The sequence below is a fragment of the Arabidopsis lyrata genome, assembly GCF_000004255.2.
Source record: "Arabidopsis lyrata subsp. lyrata unplaced genomic scaffold ARALYscaffold_4, whole genome shotgun sequence".
Taxonomy (NCBI): domain Eukaryota; kingdom Viridiplantae; phylum Streptophyta; class Magnoliopsida; order Brassicales; family Brassicaceae; genus Arabidopsis; species Arabidopsis lyrata.
In genome coordinates this window covers 2,859,888-2,877,945 of record NW_003302552.1, presented here as the reverse complement: position 1 = coordinate 2,877,945, position 18,058 = coordinate 2,859,888, and the positions used below count along the sequence as shown (strand labels likewise).

The 18,058-nt window shown below is 34.0% G+C and overlaps 4 protein-coding genes and 1 long non-coding RNA gene across 7 annotated transcripts; 2 read left to right on the top strand and 3 right to left on the bottom strand.

Annotated features, from left to right (window-relative positions):
- Window positions 1–13: 13 nt before the first annotated feature.
- LOC9316655 lies at window positions 14–2,660 on the bottom strand. Of its 3 annotated transcripts, none has more exons than XR_002332384.1 (8): window positions 2,479–2,660; window positions 2,242–2,385; window positions 1,994–2,147; window positions 1,701–1,903; window positions 1,542–1,620; window positions 1,061–1,117; window positions 801–855; window positions 14–179 (listed from the first exon to the last, which is right to left on the bottom strand). It is a non-coding gene; the product is annotated as an uncharacterized LOC9316655 (long non-coding RNA). The 3 variants fall into 3 exon arrangements; XR_002332383.1 differs by having other exon boundaries at window positions 1,701–1,885; XR_002332385.1 differs by having other exon boundaries at window positions 1,701–1,882.
- A 3,131-nt stretch (window positions 2,661–5,791) lies between these two features.
- Window positions 5,792–8,730, top strand: LOC9316654 (F-box protein At1g31080). Its single transcript, XM_021027848.1, has 2 exons — window positions 5,792–6,288; window positions 6,525–8,730. The coding sequence occupies exons 1-2, from the start codon at window positions 5,799–5,801 to the stop codon at window positions 7,466–7,468; spliced, it is 1,434 nt and encodes a 477-aa protein (XP_020883507.1). The 5' UTR covers window positions 5,792–5,798; the 3' UTR covers window positions 7,469–8,730.
- A 156-nt stretch (window positions 8,731–8,886) lies between these two features.
- On the top strand, window positions 8,887–10,758 carry LOC110229052 (putative F-box protein At5g42430). The gene is made up of 2 exons (XM_021027847.1): window positions 8,887–10,114; window positions 10,413–10,758. The coding sequence occupies exons 1-2, from the start codon at window positions 9,049–9,051 to the stop codon at window positions 10,583–10,585; spliced, it is 1,239 nt and encodes a 412-aa protein (XP_020883506.1). The 5' UTR covers window positions 8,887–9,048; the 3' UTR covers window positions 10,586–10,758.
- Window positions 10,759–11,060: 302 nt separating this feature from the next.
- LOC9314823 lies at window positions 11,061–13,943 on the bottom strand. Its single transcript, XM_021027438.1, has one exon. It carries the CDS (start codon window positions 12,514–12,516, stop codon window positions 12,052–12,054), a length of 465 nt encoding a protein of 154 aa, XP_020883097.1. The 5' UTR covers window positions 12,517–13,943; the 3' UTR covers window positions 11,061–12,051.
- Window positions 13,944–14,723: 780 nt separating this feature from the next.
- LOC9316653 lies at window positions 14,724–16,692 on the bottom strand. The gene is made up of 4 exons (XM_021027846.1): window positions 16,637–16,692; window positions 16,354–16,585; window positions 16,171–16,273; window positions 14,724–15,292 (listed from the first exon to the last, which is right to left on the bottom strand). The coding sequence occupies exons 1-4, from the start codon at window positions 16,690–16,692 to the stop codon at window positions 14,724–14,726; spliced, it is 960 nt and encodes a 319-aa protein (XP_020883505.1).
- Between the last annotated feature and the right edge of the window lie 1,366 nt (window positions 16,693–18,058).

Here is an 18,058-nt window from a genome sequence, read left to right as displayed (position 1 = left end):
GACCTCAAAACCATTTATCTACTATACATTTTTGCAGCAGTTTTTGGGGTCCCCAATCGGGTCAAAATTTTGACCCGGAAATCATTTATTTCGACCCGGAAATAAGTCTCTTGGATCCTTCCAATTTTGATATTTTACCCGACTTTGTTTCAATAGCAGATTTCCTTAATTGATATTCCCTACATTCAAGGCAAACAACATTTACTCTTTGATTATTGAAAGATATGGAGAATATAATTAAATAATCTTAAATATTCCTATAAAATCTAAACTTAAACCAACGAAATATTTAACTACAGAATTAGTTACTAAGCTTAAACGACATATTGAATTCAATCTTCCTAAAATATCTCAAACTTAACTACCAAAATATTACTAGCTCTTAATTCTATCATCAATTTAGATATTATTGTGCTTCGAGAATTAATGCCGAGATTGCCGAGATTTACTTCTCCAATTATATCAATCCCGAGATTGAATATAGATATGTGCCGAGATATCTCTTTCTATTTAAACACTCCACCTTGAACTTCAAGTAATTTTTTCCTAAAATATCTATCAAAATAACGAAATATATAAAGAATATTAATTACCAAATAAAAGATTGATCCTAGCATATTCCATAAACACAATAATATCAAAGATTGTATCCCACAAATCTTGCGTCGTTTTTAATTTTAGAGAGCAGCCTCTCAATAAACGAACCCTAATTTACTTCCCTATAAATACTTTACACCTAAACCATGGAGTTCCATCACCAAACACAAGAGCGTACAATCATTTAACAATATTTAGCATACCTTTCTTCTCTTCCAATGGCTACGTTAGCTTGGGAATTCAATCAGAAGAAAGAGACTGACAGAGCAATTTCAGAGAAAGGACAATCAGAATCATAATAAGTTTCTATCTTACTCAAACTGTCATCTATACTTACAAAATTATCCTTCTGAATCAGGTTTCAATATTTATCTACAACATTCTATTACAATTTATTGCCTATGTTACTTCAATATGCACGACGTCTATCAAAAAACGTTTTACTGGTAGAGTAAATACGCACCTGGAACTTCTAATCCTTGCTAATTGCGTTCCATTTGTTGCTTCCATGACTTTTGGTCTGCATAAAAATATTGGCAATTAGCTACATATAACATTACTTACTACCGTTCATGTATAACAATAAGCTATATGGCAATGACAACCAATTCTTATTGTAAACAACATCTGCACAAATTGATACAATATGGTAAAATTGAGGAGTACTTAACTTTATATTTTGTGATAGAATCGTTTCTAGAACTTAGCAATATCTCTCTGTGATACACATTTTTGATCCAAGAAATATTATACTGCTTTCAGATCTTGATTTGTTACTATCTCTATCTTCTAAACTTCCAATGCATCATCCATGCTAAAGATCATCGATTATGCCTACTAAGTAAATATGATCTTCTTAGCTAAAGATTGGAACTTCAGTGACGTGGAGAGTGTATTTGAAAGCTTAGGAATCCATTTGATCTACCAAAAATATATTCACTTACTTTCAATTGGATAACAAGGATATTAGGCATTTGGAGTATAGACGACATCTGCTTCCTCGCCGTCACCAGTTTATCACAGCTAAATCAAAGTAAAAATTTCAGTACAAAAAAAAACAGAAGCACAAACTGAAAGAGTCAGAAAGAAGAGAAATCACTTACGTCTCGCATATATACTTATTGTTGCCATCTAAAATCTCTGATTGAAATTTTTTTTGCATAGACTCCTTGATAGAGATACTATGCAAAATTTCAAGACTGATATCCATAATCTCATCGGCTGTATTTGACTCGGCACCACATGACAAACACTTGATCTGGCTCTGCAAAGCACCACCAAAAATCTCCTTGACGACAAAACCAATCTTCCTAATTATAATCGTCTCAATCAATGATTCAGATCATAACCCATCACTTGATAGGTAAAAGAAAGATTTAATATCATAAAGAAGTACCTCACAAACTACTCAGGAAATAGATCAACCCAAAGTCGCTCAAAGAAGAAACCAATTCCTTAAATTTACTCCAAAATTGTCCACCCCAAAGCGATAATGCTGTTAATTTCTACAAATCCAACTCCCTGGAACTTGCACAAACCATTGCCATGACCTAAAGTATATTCAAGTATCGTCATTTGGTATTTGGAAACATCCAAAACAAATCATCAAAGAAAAACTAAGCTTCAAACTAGAAAAGGCTTTACCTTTCTTGAAGTCTGATGCTTGAGAGAATGCAAAGAATAAACAAGGGATTATGGTGGCCATCGAAGACTTTACCTCATATCCATAAGAAGAATCGTTTGGATTTGAGGTTATAGACGATTGGTGATGAAATCTTCTATTCACAGCTATGGATCGAGCATAAAATTACAAGAATCAGGAATAAAACGAGATATATTCGAAGAGTAAAAGAGAAAAGGAAACGAATTTTAACGATTTACTTCTCATGTGAGAGATGTTGAAACAGTGGAATTCGTAGCAAACGGTGTAACGTTTGATCTTTCCGAGTAGCAGATGAAGAAATCAATTGGAATATCAGCTCCTAATGACAACGATTTTGTATCAAGATTAAGAAGAGTGAAATCCTCTGCTGCTTAAATTAAGAAGAGTGAAATTGGTTCTGAACAAAGAAGATGAAGACTGGTGCCGACAACAATGTAGAATTAATTATCTGATTTTTTTAATTTGTGCAAAATACTTAATTATCTATTCACTTCCTTTTTTATACAAAAATCCAATTACCAACTCTGTCTATATGATAGTTATTATATTTAAAGACCAACATACAGTTTTGTTTCAATTCGGAAAATTATATTAGAATTGGTTCAGTTTAATAATCAAAGTTTATAAAACAATTGACTTAAAACTATATTTGATATGAAATTCATAATTGATATCACTCATATTTTCATTGCACAACAACACTATATATTCTAAATTGATCTATTATTTATTTTGCGAACAAACAAAATGATAAAACATAAAAATATTTAACTTATATTACCAAATTTTATAATATAGATTAGAAACTATAATTTCTAAAAAAAAATATTATTCTGTTTTTTTTTTTGATAACTCGGGTGTCCGGCCCCACCGAAGTGGAACCGACTAGCATGGGACCCACATGCGTCATCTGCCCTAGGGTACCCCACATCCCGGGGAGCTGGCGATTCCCTCATATGATTCCCTCATATAATTTCTAAAAAAAAATATTATTCTCTCACAACTAATCGTTACTTACGGAATTATATGTTACCGTTCCTATATTTATTAACCGTAAACCTAAAACAAAATATAGATATATATATGGATGGTACATTTAAAATATACAAATAAATATATTTTTTATCTATTAACAAACAAAACAACTTACATTTAAATTTTTTTAAAAAAAAATAGTCCCGCGGTGTACCAAATGAACCAATTGTACCGCGGTGTAAATTGACTCGAATTATATGTTTTTAAAACAAAATATTTTTAAAAAGAAAAATAACAAAATAATGTTTAATTTCACGGGACGGGGTTATATGGTGGGACGAGTTTGGGTTGATATTAATATGGGATGATGTTCCACGGGTGAAATCCTAGAATTAACAAATAAAATAAAAGTATACAATCATAAACACTAAACAAAACAAACAATATTAACAAAACAACTACAACTTAAAATTTAAAATTTTTAGTTACAAAAATATCAATCCGCAGTACACCGCGGAGTAAAATCTAGCTTTTATTACAAACCAAATACAACCAATCATAAGATTATAAACAAAAAATTTCTTAATCAAATATATATAACACAAATAATTAAGTTATAAAAACACAAACAAAAATTTATTTAACCCGCGGTGTACCACGGGTCATATCCTAGTATTTTACATAAAAACTAGATTTTAACCCGCGGTATACCGCGGGATGATTTAATTTTAAAGTTAGTATAAAAATATTTTGTAAATTGTATCTCCTTATAACATATTTATTTATATTATAGTTTATAATTGTTATTAAGTAACGGTATACCACGAGTCCACGAGATAATTATTAATAAACTGAGGATTTAACCCGTATTAAAGCGGTATATAAATATTGATTCAAATTCGTCCGCCATATAAATCATTTCCGAAATATAACCCGTTCCGTAATTGCTTAACCCGTCCTGTGATTTGTATTAAAAAAATAAGGATTAAATCCGTATTGAAGCGGCAGATTAATGATATTTTAATCTTTTTATTATTGTTGATTCAAAAACCCGTCCCGCCAAACCCATCCCGCCAAAAAACTCATTTATTTTATTAATGTTCTTATTTATGATATGATTCTCAATCATTGTCTAAATATTTTAATCGATGGAGAACGTTGAACACACATTTTCGTCAATTGGATAATATATGTCCGTTTTTAAAATTTCGAATCACAGTATATGCAGAAAAAAAATTGATTTTTTTTTTTACTTTATGTATTATATGATGATTCAAAACAGTTAAAAACAAATCAAACAAAGATGATAGGAGAATCATAATTATAAATCTTAATCAAATCTTCTAAAAATCTAAATTATTAAATATGGAATATCCGGTGTATGAGTTGGGTTAAATATAACCCGACCCAACAAATTTTTTGTGAAGGAATTTTAAAAATGGGTCGGATATCCGATATATCCGAAAGCTTTTTTACCCACCCGTCACAAAAAGTGCTGCGATTATACTAGTATAGATTGCCTTATAGTGACGATGCATGAACAAGACTCCTTATCAAAAAAAAGAAGACTACTTATTGAAAAGAATTATCTAGTGTTCCGTAATAGGTTTACATTGAGAGACCCGAAACTTAATTTAGTTTCACTTTATAATGGTGATGACTTGGAGATCAAGATTGTATCTTAGGAATCATGATTTGTGGTTTCGTCAAACTAAGACGTACAAGGAAATATTTTCTCTAGATCTCCGATATTATACTTGTACAAGCATTTTTTCGATATGTCTTTATATCCTTTTATGTGTTTATAGTTGTAGTGGATAAATTTACTTCATGATAATTCTATAAGACTTATAATATTAGAGCTCTTAAATTATAAGTTTAGTGGATCGGAGTTACATAAATTATAAGTTTAGCTCTTAAATTATAAGTTCACTGGTATGATCATAAGACATAAATTATCATTAAAATACTTCTCAAGACAAGGCAACACTAACAAATACTGTAGACAAAACCATGGGATGTGGCAAAATTCCCTACACTCAGGCCAAATTTACCATTATATGGCTAAGAAGAACTCAACAAAATGCTGTTTAATTATTAATAATGGTACTGATTTAGTCTAATGTCTTTTAACTTGTTTGGTTAAATTGAACTTTCTCACTTGATTATCTACTCATAATCTCTAATTTGCTTATTGTGCAGATACCATCCTTGTTTGCCACTTTTCCCTTTACTCTCGCATTGCAGATTCCATGATTAAGTCTTCGATTCTCAAATTTTTTTCAAAAATTCTAGGGACCACTGCATTTTCGTTTTTGTTTAATATTTATCATTAGAAAATTCTTCATGTAAACCAGAAAAAGAGACAAGGGAACCACATTTATATCTCCCATATCTCGTGATAGAGTAAAGAATATTGGTGACCGGTTTTTATTCCTTTAAATCGAGATCAAACCGAATAAATTAATACTTCATTTGGTTCGGTATAAATTAATGCCCTAGGTCCCCCCCCCGAACTCTATATTAGAGCCTCTCCCTCTCAGTCCTATCAGCAAACACGATCATGACTTCCATCCCGGTCGATCTCATTTTTGATATACTCTCGAGATTACCCGAAAAGTCAATCGCGAGGTTTCTCTGCGTATCGAAGCTATGGGGGTCCATTGTTTGCGGTCCATATTTCACCGAAATGTTCTTGACTAGGTCCTTGGCTCGTCCACGTCTGTTATTCGTAGTCGTACGATGCGACGAGTGGAGCTTCTTCTCATCGCCTCATCCTCAGAATCCATATGGGAAATCGTCTCTTGTAGTAGCTGCCGATTTTCAAATGAAGTTATCTAAAGGCGTCAGCCGACACTCTTGTAGCTATGCTAATGGTTTGATCTATTTCCCTAGTATGTGGATCTCAAAGGAGGAGTACGATGAAGAAGTGCGTATGATATGTAACCCTAGCACGGGACAATATGTGATCTTGCCTAAATTACTGAGAAGGTACGGACTGTTAGAATTTGTGTCCATGATTAAATCTTGTAATATCATATATGTTATAGTTTGTATGTAAAGTCAACGGATGTTATGTGCTACATGTTACTTACTACGAAAGGGTGTGAGTAAGATACGTAACTTGTCGGAAAAGTTACAACTCTTACCAAGGGTTACGTAGAGTAGTTAGTTATGTACACATCTATATAAGTGTGTATGTTGTCTTATGTAGAAACTGTCGAGAATAATAAAGAAGTTTTTCCACTTTTCAATTCTTTGTTTTCTCTACCATGCTCTGTATTTGAAGCAATGGCTTCTACAATTATACAAGAGCAAAAACACCAACACGGACAGGCGGGAAATTTTTTAGGGTTTGATCCGGTTGACAAGCAATTCAAGGTATTTTCCATGTCTTATGCATATGATGATCATCATATTTTGACACTAGGAACTGGAAAAATGAGTTGGAGGAAGATCCAATGTGCCTTAACCCATAATCGTTGTGGTGAAGGAGTATGCTTCAATGGGGTTGTTTTTTACTTAGCTAAAAAAGCTGATGACGGGTCTTATGTGATAGTTTGCTTTGATATTAGGTCTGAGAAATTCATGTTTATAGAAGCAAAACACTTTTGTGATACATCAAATGCACATTTGATAAACTACAAGGGTAAATTAGGTGGGATTAGTTTAAAGTATGCTTGTGATGGTGGATTTCCCCTTGAGTTATCTATGTGGGTTCTAGAGGATGTTGAGAAACATGAATGGTCTAAATACGTCTACACTTTGCGGGCTGAGAATAAAGTCGTTAAGGTTAAGAATAATCTTTCTGTTGTTGGGACGACTGCTAGAGGTGAAATTGTTTTGTCGAAGAATAAAAGTAATATCATCATAGACACTATTAAACCGTTTTATGTTTTCTACTTCAATCCCGAAAAGAACACTCTACTAAGTGTTGAAATCCAAGATTTTGGAGAACGCCATGAATGGTTTATGGGTCATAAAGTTTACGCTTTTGTAGACCATGTAGAGGATCTTAAGTTTAACATAATGAAGACAACATTTGCTGCAACATCTATAAGCCCACCAGAACAGAAGCGTAAAGCCACAAGCACATCAACGTCATCTATAGAAAATCATCAAATGAGGACCGTTGCTCACCTGCAAAAAGATCGTCGTACGTTTGAGAGCGTTAACATATTTGATGTTCTGTGTATTTCAGATGATGATGGTTCTACCGGTGTCAAAACCTGATTGCTCCCCAAGTCAGCTAAAAGTTATCAAATTCGAGCCATAGCCATGGCTTCCTAATATTCTCCCTTTGTCGCCTCTGAGTGTGACACTTCTTATTTACTTGTTTCGTGTGAGCTTTGCTTATTGTGTTAAATTTTACTTGGAGCAAACTAATGTTTTATCAAAAGTTTTTTAAAGACCTCTGGAGTATTCTTGTTTTCTCTAACTTACGCTGGCAAAAACATGTTTCAAGTGATATTTTGTAGATAAGCTTTCTTTACGTGTAGAAAATTGGATTATCCAAAATGCTAAGCTTCGGCTGAAATAATCGAAATGATTGGTTTTGTAATCCTTAATTTCTATTGATTATATTATCTTGTATGATTGCAAAGTAAATAAAAACTGAAATTTAATGATTCTATATATCAATTTAAGAGGAGTCTACAACCAATATAGTTCACCTAAATCCAAATATAAAAATCGAAACAGAAACTAATCTATACCAAAAAATGAAGCTAAAACTACCAAAAAGACTACCAAATCCAAGTCTAGTATGAAACTGAAGTTAAATCCCTATGCTTGCTAAACCAAAAACACCAAATCAAAGTCGAATCAAAAGTTGTTCAGGGAATTTCCGATGAAAGCGCTCATCGGGATGACCAATTTTTGGGCAGGATGCAATCGTTTCCGTGAACACTACATGGTGGTGTATTGTATTGTCAAAAATCGAGTTCTTTTGAATAAGAAATGGAAGTATGAAGTGGCTAGCTCGGATAGCTTGTAATTTGACTAAATGATCAAATGTCGCATTTCGAAAATTAAAGGAAAAATCCTAACTAGACATATGTGCTGAACCGTGTGTATCATGCCGAGCCAAACCGGGTTTAAGACTTGAGATTTAGAGAATGAGCTTACAATCCACATAATCAATTATTATTTACCCTAATGTGTTTTAAGTTGAATACGTCAACAACTATCTCATTTTAAATGTGCGGTGTGGCAAAAATCCCTATAAAAACTCGATATAACTTAGACCAAAATTTTCATTATATTATATATATGGCTATAAGAACTCGATAAAATGCTGTTTTAATTATTAATGGTACTGATTTAGTCCAATATCTTTTAACTTGTTTGGTTAAACTCAAATTTCTGACTTGATTTTCTACTTACAATCTCTAATTTGCTTGTTGTGCCGATACCAATTTGAAAAGTTGGGACCATATATTACTCTCGCATTGCAGGCTGCTCCCATGATTTAGTCTTCGATTCTCAATCTTCTTCAAAACTTCTAAGGAGGACTGAATTTTTTCGTTTTTGTTTAATATATATCATACAAAATTCTTCATGTGAAACCCAAAAAATAGACAAGGGAACACTAACAAGTAACAAATAGACAACCATATCTCTTGATAGAGTCATTGTAATCTTTATAAGAACAAAATAAAGGATGCTGATCGGTTTTTATTCCTTTAAACCAAAATCAAATCGAATTTAAACCGAAATCAACAAAGCTTAATGCCCTAGGCCCCCGAAGACGCCCAATGATATGTATTCCTCCTATATCACTCTCCCTCTGAGTCCGATCAGCAAATACGATCATGACTTCCATCCCGATGGATCTCATTCTGGATATACTCTCGAGATTGCCCGAAAAGTCAATCGCGAGGTTTCTCTGCGTGTCGAAGCTATGGGGGTCCATGCTTCGCGGTCCATATTTCACCGAACTGTTCTTGACCAGGTCCTTGGCTCGTCCACGTCTGTTATTCGCAGTCGTAGAATACGGTGAGTGGAGCTTCTTCTCATCGCCTCAGCCTCAGAATCCATATGGGAAATCGTCTCTTGTAGTTGCTGCGGATTTTCATATGAAGTTTTCTAAAGGAAGAAACCCATACACTAGTAGCTATGCTAATGGTTTAATCTATTTCTCTAGTATGCGGATCTCAAAGGAGGAGAAGTACGATGATGTGCATATGATATGTAACCCTAGCACAGGACAATATGTGATTTTACCTGAATTAAGAAGTTACCGACAGGCGGGAAGTTTTTTAGGGTTTGATCCCATTGACAAGCAATTCAAGGTACTGGTCATGGCTTGTGTATATGATGATCATCATATTTTGACACTAGGAACTGGAAAAATGAGTTGGAGGAAGATCCAATGTCCCTTAAGCCATGAGCGTTTAGGTGAAGCAAAATGCTTCAATGGGGCTGTTTTTTATTTAGCTAGAAAAACTGATGACTGGTCTTGTGGGATAGTTTGCTTTGATGTCAGGTCTGAGAAGTTCATGTTTATAGATGCAAAACACTTTGGTGTTTCATTACATACACAATTGATAAACTATAAGGGTAAATTAGGTGGGATTAGTTTAAAGTATGCTTGTGATGGTGGATTTCCCCTTGAGTTATGTATGTGGGTTCTAGAGGATGTCGAGAAACGTAAATGGTTGAAATATGTCTACACTTTGCAGGCTGATAATAATCTAGTTAAGGTTAAAAACAATCTTTTTGTTGTTGGGACGACTGCTACAGGTGAAATTGTTTTGTCGAAGGATAAAGGTAGTATCATCATAAACACTATTAAACCGTTTTATGTTTTCTACTTCAATCCTGAAAAGAACACTCTCCTTAGTGTTGAAATCCAAGATTTGGGGAACGCCATGGACAGTGCCGGCTCAACATTTTTATGGGCCCTAGGGCAAAAAAAAAATTTTGGATTCTTAGAAAATTTTTTTAATGTTTTTTTGCTGTAAAAAAATTTTATATGCTATTTTTGTTAAAAATATTAATTACTAATACTAAAAACAATAAATAAAAAATTTTATAGACCTTTCAAAATTTTATTTTTATGTTATAATCTAATTTTTTAATATTTTTAAAAAAATATTTTAGAAAATGGGCCCCTTAATTATTGGACTACGGAATTGGACCCCTGGCCGTCGCACCGCCCGCCCACCCATCTGAGCCGGCACTGGCCATGGATGGTTTAACGGGTATAGAGTTTACGCTTTTGCAGACGATGTAGAGGATCTTAAGTTTAACATTATGAATACAACATGTGCTCCAGCATCTATCAGCCCACCAGAACAGAAGCGTAAAGTCACGAGCACATCAACATCATCTACAAAAGATCATTAAGTCAGCTAAAAGTTATCAAAGAAGTTTTTATTCGAGCCATAGCCATGGCTGCAGAAGTTTTCTTTATAATATTCTCTCTATGTTGCATTTGAGTGTGTCACTTCTCATTTACTAGTTTTGTATGAGCTTTATCACAAAATGTTGGCTTACCATTTTTTTTCTCTTTCTGGTTATCATGTTTATGTGCTAATTGTGTTACATGTTACTTGGGAGCAAACTAATAGTTTATCAAAATCTTTTTAAAGACCTCTATAGTAGTCTTGTTTTCTCTGACTTAAGCATGTTTAAAGTGATATTTTGTAGATAACATCTGCTAATTTTTCTTTACCTGTAGGAAACTGGATTGTCCAAAAACGCTAATGTGTTCAAATATTTTACAAAAAGAAAAAGCATAATGCTGTTCACATACTAGAAAAGATTGATTATGTGCTAAGGTTCGTCTGAAATCATCGAAAGTTTTAGGGGCTTCTATAAAATATTTAATCCTAAATATCAATTTAAGATCAGGAGTCTCCAACCAATAAAGTTCACCTAAATCCAACTGTAATAATCGAAAATGAAACTGAAACTACCAAAAATATTTGGCCATGGAAGAGAAAGTCTTCGGACAAAGCCACGACTGAGAAACCAGTTGTTGGAAATGAGTCAACTCCTGTTTGTTCTTTGTCCTATTTAGCTTCTCCGGAGAATCAGGTGCTTTAATTTACACCAGAGTTCTGTTTTTATATAAGATTAGTAGTGCTATTGTGTCAGTTTTGATAAGTTATAAATTTCAGTTGAAGTCTTTTGTGTTTTGATTGTGTGTCTGAGTAGAAATATAAGACCATCTCCAATGGTAAGAGCCCCTCATGATTGTGTGTCTCAGTTTTGACAATGCAGCACTCACTGAGATGATGGTAAAGATTAGGAGAGGTCTAAAGTTGAAGCTGATGTGGAAAAGTTGAAGACTAATCGCAACTAAGCAGCATTTGGAAGGTGTGAAAAAGATTGCAAAACTTGAAGCAGAGTGTCAAAGCCTAAGGGGGCTTCTACGGAAGAAGCTTCCTGGTCCTGCTGCTATGGCTCAGATGAAGCTAGCTAGAATTTGAAAGCTTAGGGCATGAATTCACAGACCCTCAAGCACAGAGGAACATGTCTCAAAATCACAATGCACACATCATTGAATCAAAACTGCATTACAAGTTGTCAACAAAAAGGTATCGAGATCAAGACATAAACAATGAGAAAACCCTAATTAGCATCTTAAAATTCTACGACAAAGATTACACTAAAACATAAGTGAAACCCTAATTAGACTCTGTTTCACTCTTGTTAACTACATCATTACAACCACACAAAAATAAAACATGTATTGAAACCCTAAACTCTGTTTCAGTCTTGTGGTTCGTAATTATGTCAGATTCAAACCACTAACGACACATTCTTCATGAAACAGATTCGAACAATTAGGCATTTGACAGATGGGTTCATGTCTCCGATTCGTCTTCTTCGCTCTCGTGGTCTAAATCTGTTGTCGAAGTAGCAGAGTTACAAGTCCCGAAAGTGTATCCTTTCTGTGTCAATTTGACGGAGACCATCATGAATAAAGGTTGTTGTGGCAATTCAGAACTTTGACTTCTTAGTCGTTGGGCTTCGACTAAAATCTGACCAGCTATTTGTTCGGACAAGACATGATCGTGTAGTTGGCTTTGGAGAAGTTGATAGACGTAGTTTGGTTCGAAGTTTTGGAAGTTTAGAAAGATTAGTGGGTCGGGACCTCGAGAAGGATCCCGGTAAGATCCGAGACTTGTGACGCTATCATCGTGCCCGTCTATGATAAATTCCTCGAACTCTCTGTCTCGGCTGATTATTACACTGCTTAAGAACCCTGACAATGGAGTACGAAACCAAGCGGTTACATGAACATCGAGTTTGATAGTTTCAGTATCCATTGTCGGAGTGAAATTAAACAAAACCAGAGAGAAAAGATGATTCGTAAGAGATTGGATACGAAATTGTGGAGAATTAAAGTGTAATGTTATGTTTTTATAAGCATAGGTCTGATTATAATTTGTTCTAACTTCTAACGCGTTTATGCAATTTCCTTTTTATCTCCACTTTTTCCATTTTTCGGTTCTTGTTTCCTTTTCTCCTTTTTGTTTTTTATTTTTTTTTTTATTTTTGCCGGTTTATTATGTGGTTTTTATAGCTTAATTATTCCACGAACAAAAAAAAAGAAAACAGAATCTTTCTGAAAACTGTAATTAATATTTGCTATAACAATAAGAAGTAAACTTTGGTAGTGATCATGCTGAAGTCTGGTGTTGGATAAATTACTAAGCCACCTTCAAAAGTTCAAATATGCTTCTTTTATTTCAAACAAAATTTGGTTTTAAGTCAGTGTTGTGTTGTGTGTTGCATGAGATATGTGTCGCATAATAAAATCAAACTTGTAAATGAAATCATGTTAATGTGAAATTCGAGTATAGAGAATCTGAAGTTCATTAAATCAAATTAATCTTCATTACATGTTGCCAACAAAAACAGATACCTAAACTATGAAAAACCCTAATTAGGCTCTTAGTTCGTCGCTTAGACAAAACATAAGTGATGATAACTTTTGGATCAGGGGTTCATGGAACCACTCAAAACAGATTAAAGAGGATATTGGGAATCAATAAACATGGTGGCGGAGGAAAGTATTTAGGATTGCCAAAACAGTTTGGAAGAAAAAAAAAAAGAGAAATGTTTGATTACATAATTGAAACGAGTCAAGAAAAGAACAGCTAGTTGGAGTGCAAAGTTTTTATCGCCGGCGGGGAATGAAATAATGCTCAAATCTGTTGCTATGGCAATGCCGGTCTATGCTATGTCATGTTTCAAATTACCGGCGGGAGTCATCTCAGAAATAGAAAGTGTCCTTATGAACTATTGGTGGGAGAATAATGCTAAGAAAAGAGGAATACCATGGATTGCTTGGAAAAGACTTCAATACTCAAAAAAGGAGGGCAGTCTATGGTTCAGAGATCTTGCTAAATTCAATGATGCCTTATTAGCCAAGCAATCCATGGTATTCCTCTTTTCTTAGCATAATGAAGGCCAAATACTAGATAACTCCATATTAGATGCAAAAGCTTGTTCTTATCAATCCTATGGTTGGTCATCACTATACTTGAAGGAATTTCAGTCCTCAAAAAAGGAACTCGATACTTAGTAGGAGACGGGAGAAATATCAGAATTGACAAGGATAACCTTGTTGAAGCACATCCACCACGTCCTTTGCAAACTATACTTCCTGAGATTAATGATACAATTCATACATTAATATCTAATGAAGGCTCATACCGATTCTGGAATAAAGAGAAAATTTCTGTAACAATTGATCCATTGGATCAAAACTATATTGAAAAAATATATCTATCAAGATATGAGCTGCCAGATATGTTGATTTGGAACTACAACACTGATGGAAACTACACAGTTCGATCCGGGTATTGGTTGCTTACACATGATCCAGGTGATACACAAAATAAACCGGCTATTCCTCATGGCTCTGTTTCTCTCAAAAACAGAATTTGGAAACTCAAACACCAAAAATGAAACATATGCTTTGGAGAATTGTTTCAAAGGCTCTACCGACCTGTTCTAGGCTTGTGAAAAGAGGTATGAACATAGATCCTTATTGCCCACGTTGTCATAAAGAAGAGGAATCCATATGCCATGTACTTTTTAAATGTCCCTATGCAAACATCATCTGGAGACTATCGAACACACCACTATTATCAATGCATCAGTTCACGAATGACGCTGAAGAAAATATCTCTCTCCTTGTCAATTGTTACCATAACACAGGTTTTACAGAACAACAAAAGCTTGCTCCCTTTTGGCTTCTATGGAGAATATGGAAGGCGAGGAACAATCTAGTTTTCAACAAATTCAGAGAAAGTCCCTCAAGAGTTGTTTTACAAGCCCAGGCTGACGTTATGGCGTGGATCAACAATTTTGCAAATAAGAGTACACAGACATTGAGTTCAAGTCATGCTACACCTATCACTTCAACTTGGACAAAACCACCTCCTTCTTTTGTCAAATGCAATTTTGATGCGGGTTTTGATATTGGGACTTCTAAGGGTATTGGTGGTTGGATCATCCGTGACCATCATGGAATAGCTAAAGCATGGGGATCGTCGATCCTACCTTCTGTATCCACTCCTTTAATAGGTCGGCGACAGAGAGGGCAAGAGTTATTTTGAGGAACCAACCACTTAGTGACACATTGTTCATGAAAACAATGTGAACAATTAGGCATTTGTCGGTAATCCTTTGATCCCCTCAACAGATTCTCCAAACAGATGGCACATGTCTCCGATTCTTCTTCTTTGCCCAAATCTGTTGTAGACGGAGCAGAACTACAAGACACAACGTCGTATACCTTCTGTGTCAATTTGACGGTGACTCTCATGGATATAGGTTGTTGTGGCAATTCAGAACTTTGACTTCTTAGCCGTTGATAAGCTATTTGTTCGGACAAGACATGATCGTGGAGTTGGCTTTTGAGAAGTTGATAGACGTAGTTTGGTTCAAAGTTTTGGAAGTTTAGAAAGATTAGTCGAGAAGGATCCCGGTAAGATCCGAGACTCGTGAAGCTATCATCGTTCCCGTCTATGATAAATTCGTCCAACCCTGACGGTGGAGTATGAGACCAAGCAGTAGCGGACCCAGCCAAAACTTTTACTCAGTGCAAAAAAACATATTTGTGGGGAATTGAACCTACTACCTCATGCTTTAAGGGTGTATCTATTAACCACTGGGCCAATTGCTTCAATATACCTAATGTAAAATCAAAACTATTTATATATTACCCGGTGCAGTTGCACCCCTTTCCACCAACGTGGGTCCGCCCCTGAGACCAAGCGGTTACATGAACATCGAGTTTGATAGATTCAGTATCCATTCTCTGGGTAAAATTAGACAAAATCAGAGAGAAAGATTTATGGTCGTAAGAGACTGGAACTATCGAGAGAGAGATTGCTAAGAAATATGAAATTGTGGAGAAGTAAAGTGTATTGCTATCTTATTATACTAGAAATTAACCCGCGGTACACCGCGGGCCTATATTTTTGTTTAATAAATATTTGAATTTTTATTTTAAGGTTTTTCTTTTACATATATGCTATTTTTATGATTTAAATGTATATATATATATATATATATATTTTGTAGGATTAGTATATTTTAAATTTATTCTTGAAAATATAGAGATAGAGATATATAGTTCATTACGCACTCATGTATAGAGTATTGAAATATGCATTTATTTTCTTCTTTACATAATATATGAGTTTAGATTTAGTTTGTAAATTTTTATTCAGCAAATAAATATTAAAAATTCCAATATCTATATACATGTCTTTTGTGCAAATAAAATTAAAGTGTTGAATGTGTGTAATTGTGTATCCTTTATAAATAAAAATCGATATGAATGTTGTTATGTAACAAAAAAAAACAAAAAAGCGTATTTGGAATTAATGTGTATCCATCATCACAATTACTTTGAACCCAATTGCTTTGCTACAAACAACAAAACAACTCCATTCTGTATTCACCTAGAATATGACAGAAGTCAAGCTTCTCTTCCTCTGTGTTGCACCAACTCGGTAGTCGAGTCTGGTTAGACTCAAATAACTTCGGAGTGTACGCATCTCGGATCTGAGAATAGGAAATAAATAAATGCTCAAGAGTGATGTTAAATGGAAAGACTTGATATCGAAAGAAGAAAAGAAACGCACAGTGAATTCAATGACTTGAATGTGATTAGCGAGAGGGCCGAATACACCAGCGGCTTTGTACATTGCAAGGATGAAAGCAACACATGATGTTGATTTCCCGTCACTATAAACCCATTCATCCTGTTCAGGGATGGTGAGTAATTCATCGAATGAAATTCCACGCCTCGCTGTTTCTTCAAGTATCCCACACAAATTCAGATCATGTACAATAGAATTCTTTGTAGTGTATATCCTAATCCAGTAGAAGCCGGTTTTTGTTAAGAAGAATGTATAGATATTATACCTCAGTACCGAGTCGTTTATTCTACTCGTAGATGATGTTGTAGATAAAGTGGACATTGTAACTTATTAGTTTTCACTACTATTAGTAAAACGTAGGGAAAAGAGGATAGTGAGATTAACGAAAAACGTTCAAAACATTCAAATCATTCAAATCATTAGATTTATAGTTAGGAGTAGATACCTCCTTATTTTAGGTCTTGAATCTGTAGTTAAAAACAAAGAATAGTTAGTAAGATATAGTATATCATTTGTGAATCTCATTATTTCTCACTTAATTATAAGAAACACTACAATTAAATCATTATAAGAAGAAGACTTTGTATACTTGGACATTGCTCATCAAATGAACGATCTAGGAGTGTTAATGCACATTGAGAGAGTCTCTTCATATCTTTCACCGATTTTTTTTCCCACATATGATAGCATGCTTGTGAGAAAACACAACCTTAGTTCCACAATAATTGCCATTTCAAAAAAATAAAAATAATTAGAAACAACTTGATACCACACGTTTCCACATGACTGTGCCAACTTATATTGAAAGGCTCATTGTCGTCAAGGTACGTGAATCCAACACGTTTGGGTTATTGAGAATTGTAGAAATGGGATGATGTATTTATAGTCAAGAAGATCGCCTTATGCAGTGTTACTTTTAGGTTAAATATGAATAAATCTATACATTATCTTTCAAGTATACAATATTTAGTTTCTGGTTTAGGAATATTCTCCCATAAATTTTGAATATCTCAAATCTTTCATTCAGTGAACATATAAAAGATTTCAAATCATCATTCCTTAATTTTTGATTTGATAGAATTACGCTCCTGATTTCGTGCGGTTATAGTTAATGATTTCGATATTTTAGGAAAAAACGAAGCTTATTGTTATTCATTAGGATTTTGTTGATTATTTGTTGATTTGGTAGTTGCTTAATATATGAGATATGAATTTAAATTTCGAATATTTATTTTATTAGATATCGAGTAATTATGGTAATTACGTAAAATCAGGGCGTATATTAACTTCCGATTTCAATATATATTATTGATTTCGTCATATACTCAACCATTTATGTTCTTCTTTGTTTTTATTTTGCAGATTTTTAATTGAAGATCCAATTGCCATAAAATATGGGTAATTTAAGAGTTAATGTCGTTTTTGATTTAAGATTTCCTTAACGAATTTTCTTAGCTTAGATTGTGTAAAGATTCGAAATCAATTAGAGATAAAAAGGAATAGAGCCGATTAATATGGCAATTAGTTTAGGTAATAACATTAAACCGAATTATAAGAGCAATTATACTCAAAATATTTGTTTGTTTTTATTACAACATTCCTAAAATTCTTTATTCAAGATCCGGATAGAGTTAAACCCGGGTAAAACACGGATCCAAATGAATTAATGCAAAAAAACCCTGTAAAA

Bases quoted from the DNA above. Each gene is read 5' to 3' on its own strand.
- LOC9316654 (XM_021027848.1), top strand. From the start codon at position 5,799: ATGACTTCCATCCCGGTCGATCTCATTTTTGATATACTCTCGAGATTA. The intron at 6,289-6,524 runs GTATGTAAAGTC...CTGTATTTGAAG, and splicing joins TATCATATATGTTATAGTTT to CAATGGCTTCTACAATTATA.
- LOC110229052 (XM_021027847.1), top strand. From the start codon at position 9,049: ATGACTTCCATCCCGATGGATCTCATTCTGGATATACTCTCGAGATTG. The intron at 10,115-10,412 runs GTGCCGGCTCAA...CACCCATCTGAG, and splicing joins TTTGGGGAACGCCATGGACA to CCGGCACTGGCCATGGATGG.
- LOC9314823 (XM_021027438.1), bottom strand. From the start codon at position 12,516: ATGGATACTGAAACTATCAAACTCGATGTTCATGTAACCGCTTGGTTT.
- LOC9316653 (XM_021027846.1), bottom strand. From the start codon at position 16,692: ATGTCCACTTTATCTACAACATCATCTACGAGTAGAATAAACGACTCG. The intron at 16,274-16,353 runs GTGCGTTTCTTT...TCCTATTCTCAG, and splicing joins TTCAAGTCATTGAATTCACT to ATCCGAGATGCGTACACTCC. The intron at 15,293-16,170 runs GTGAATACAGAA...ACTGAGTAAAAG, and splicing joins TGACTTCTGTCATATTCTAG to TTTTGGCTGGGTCCGCTACT.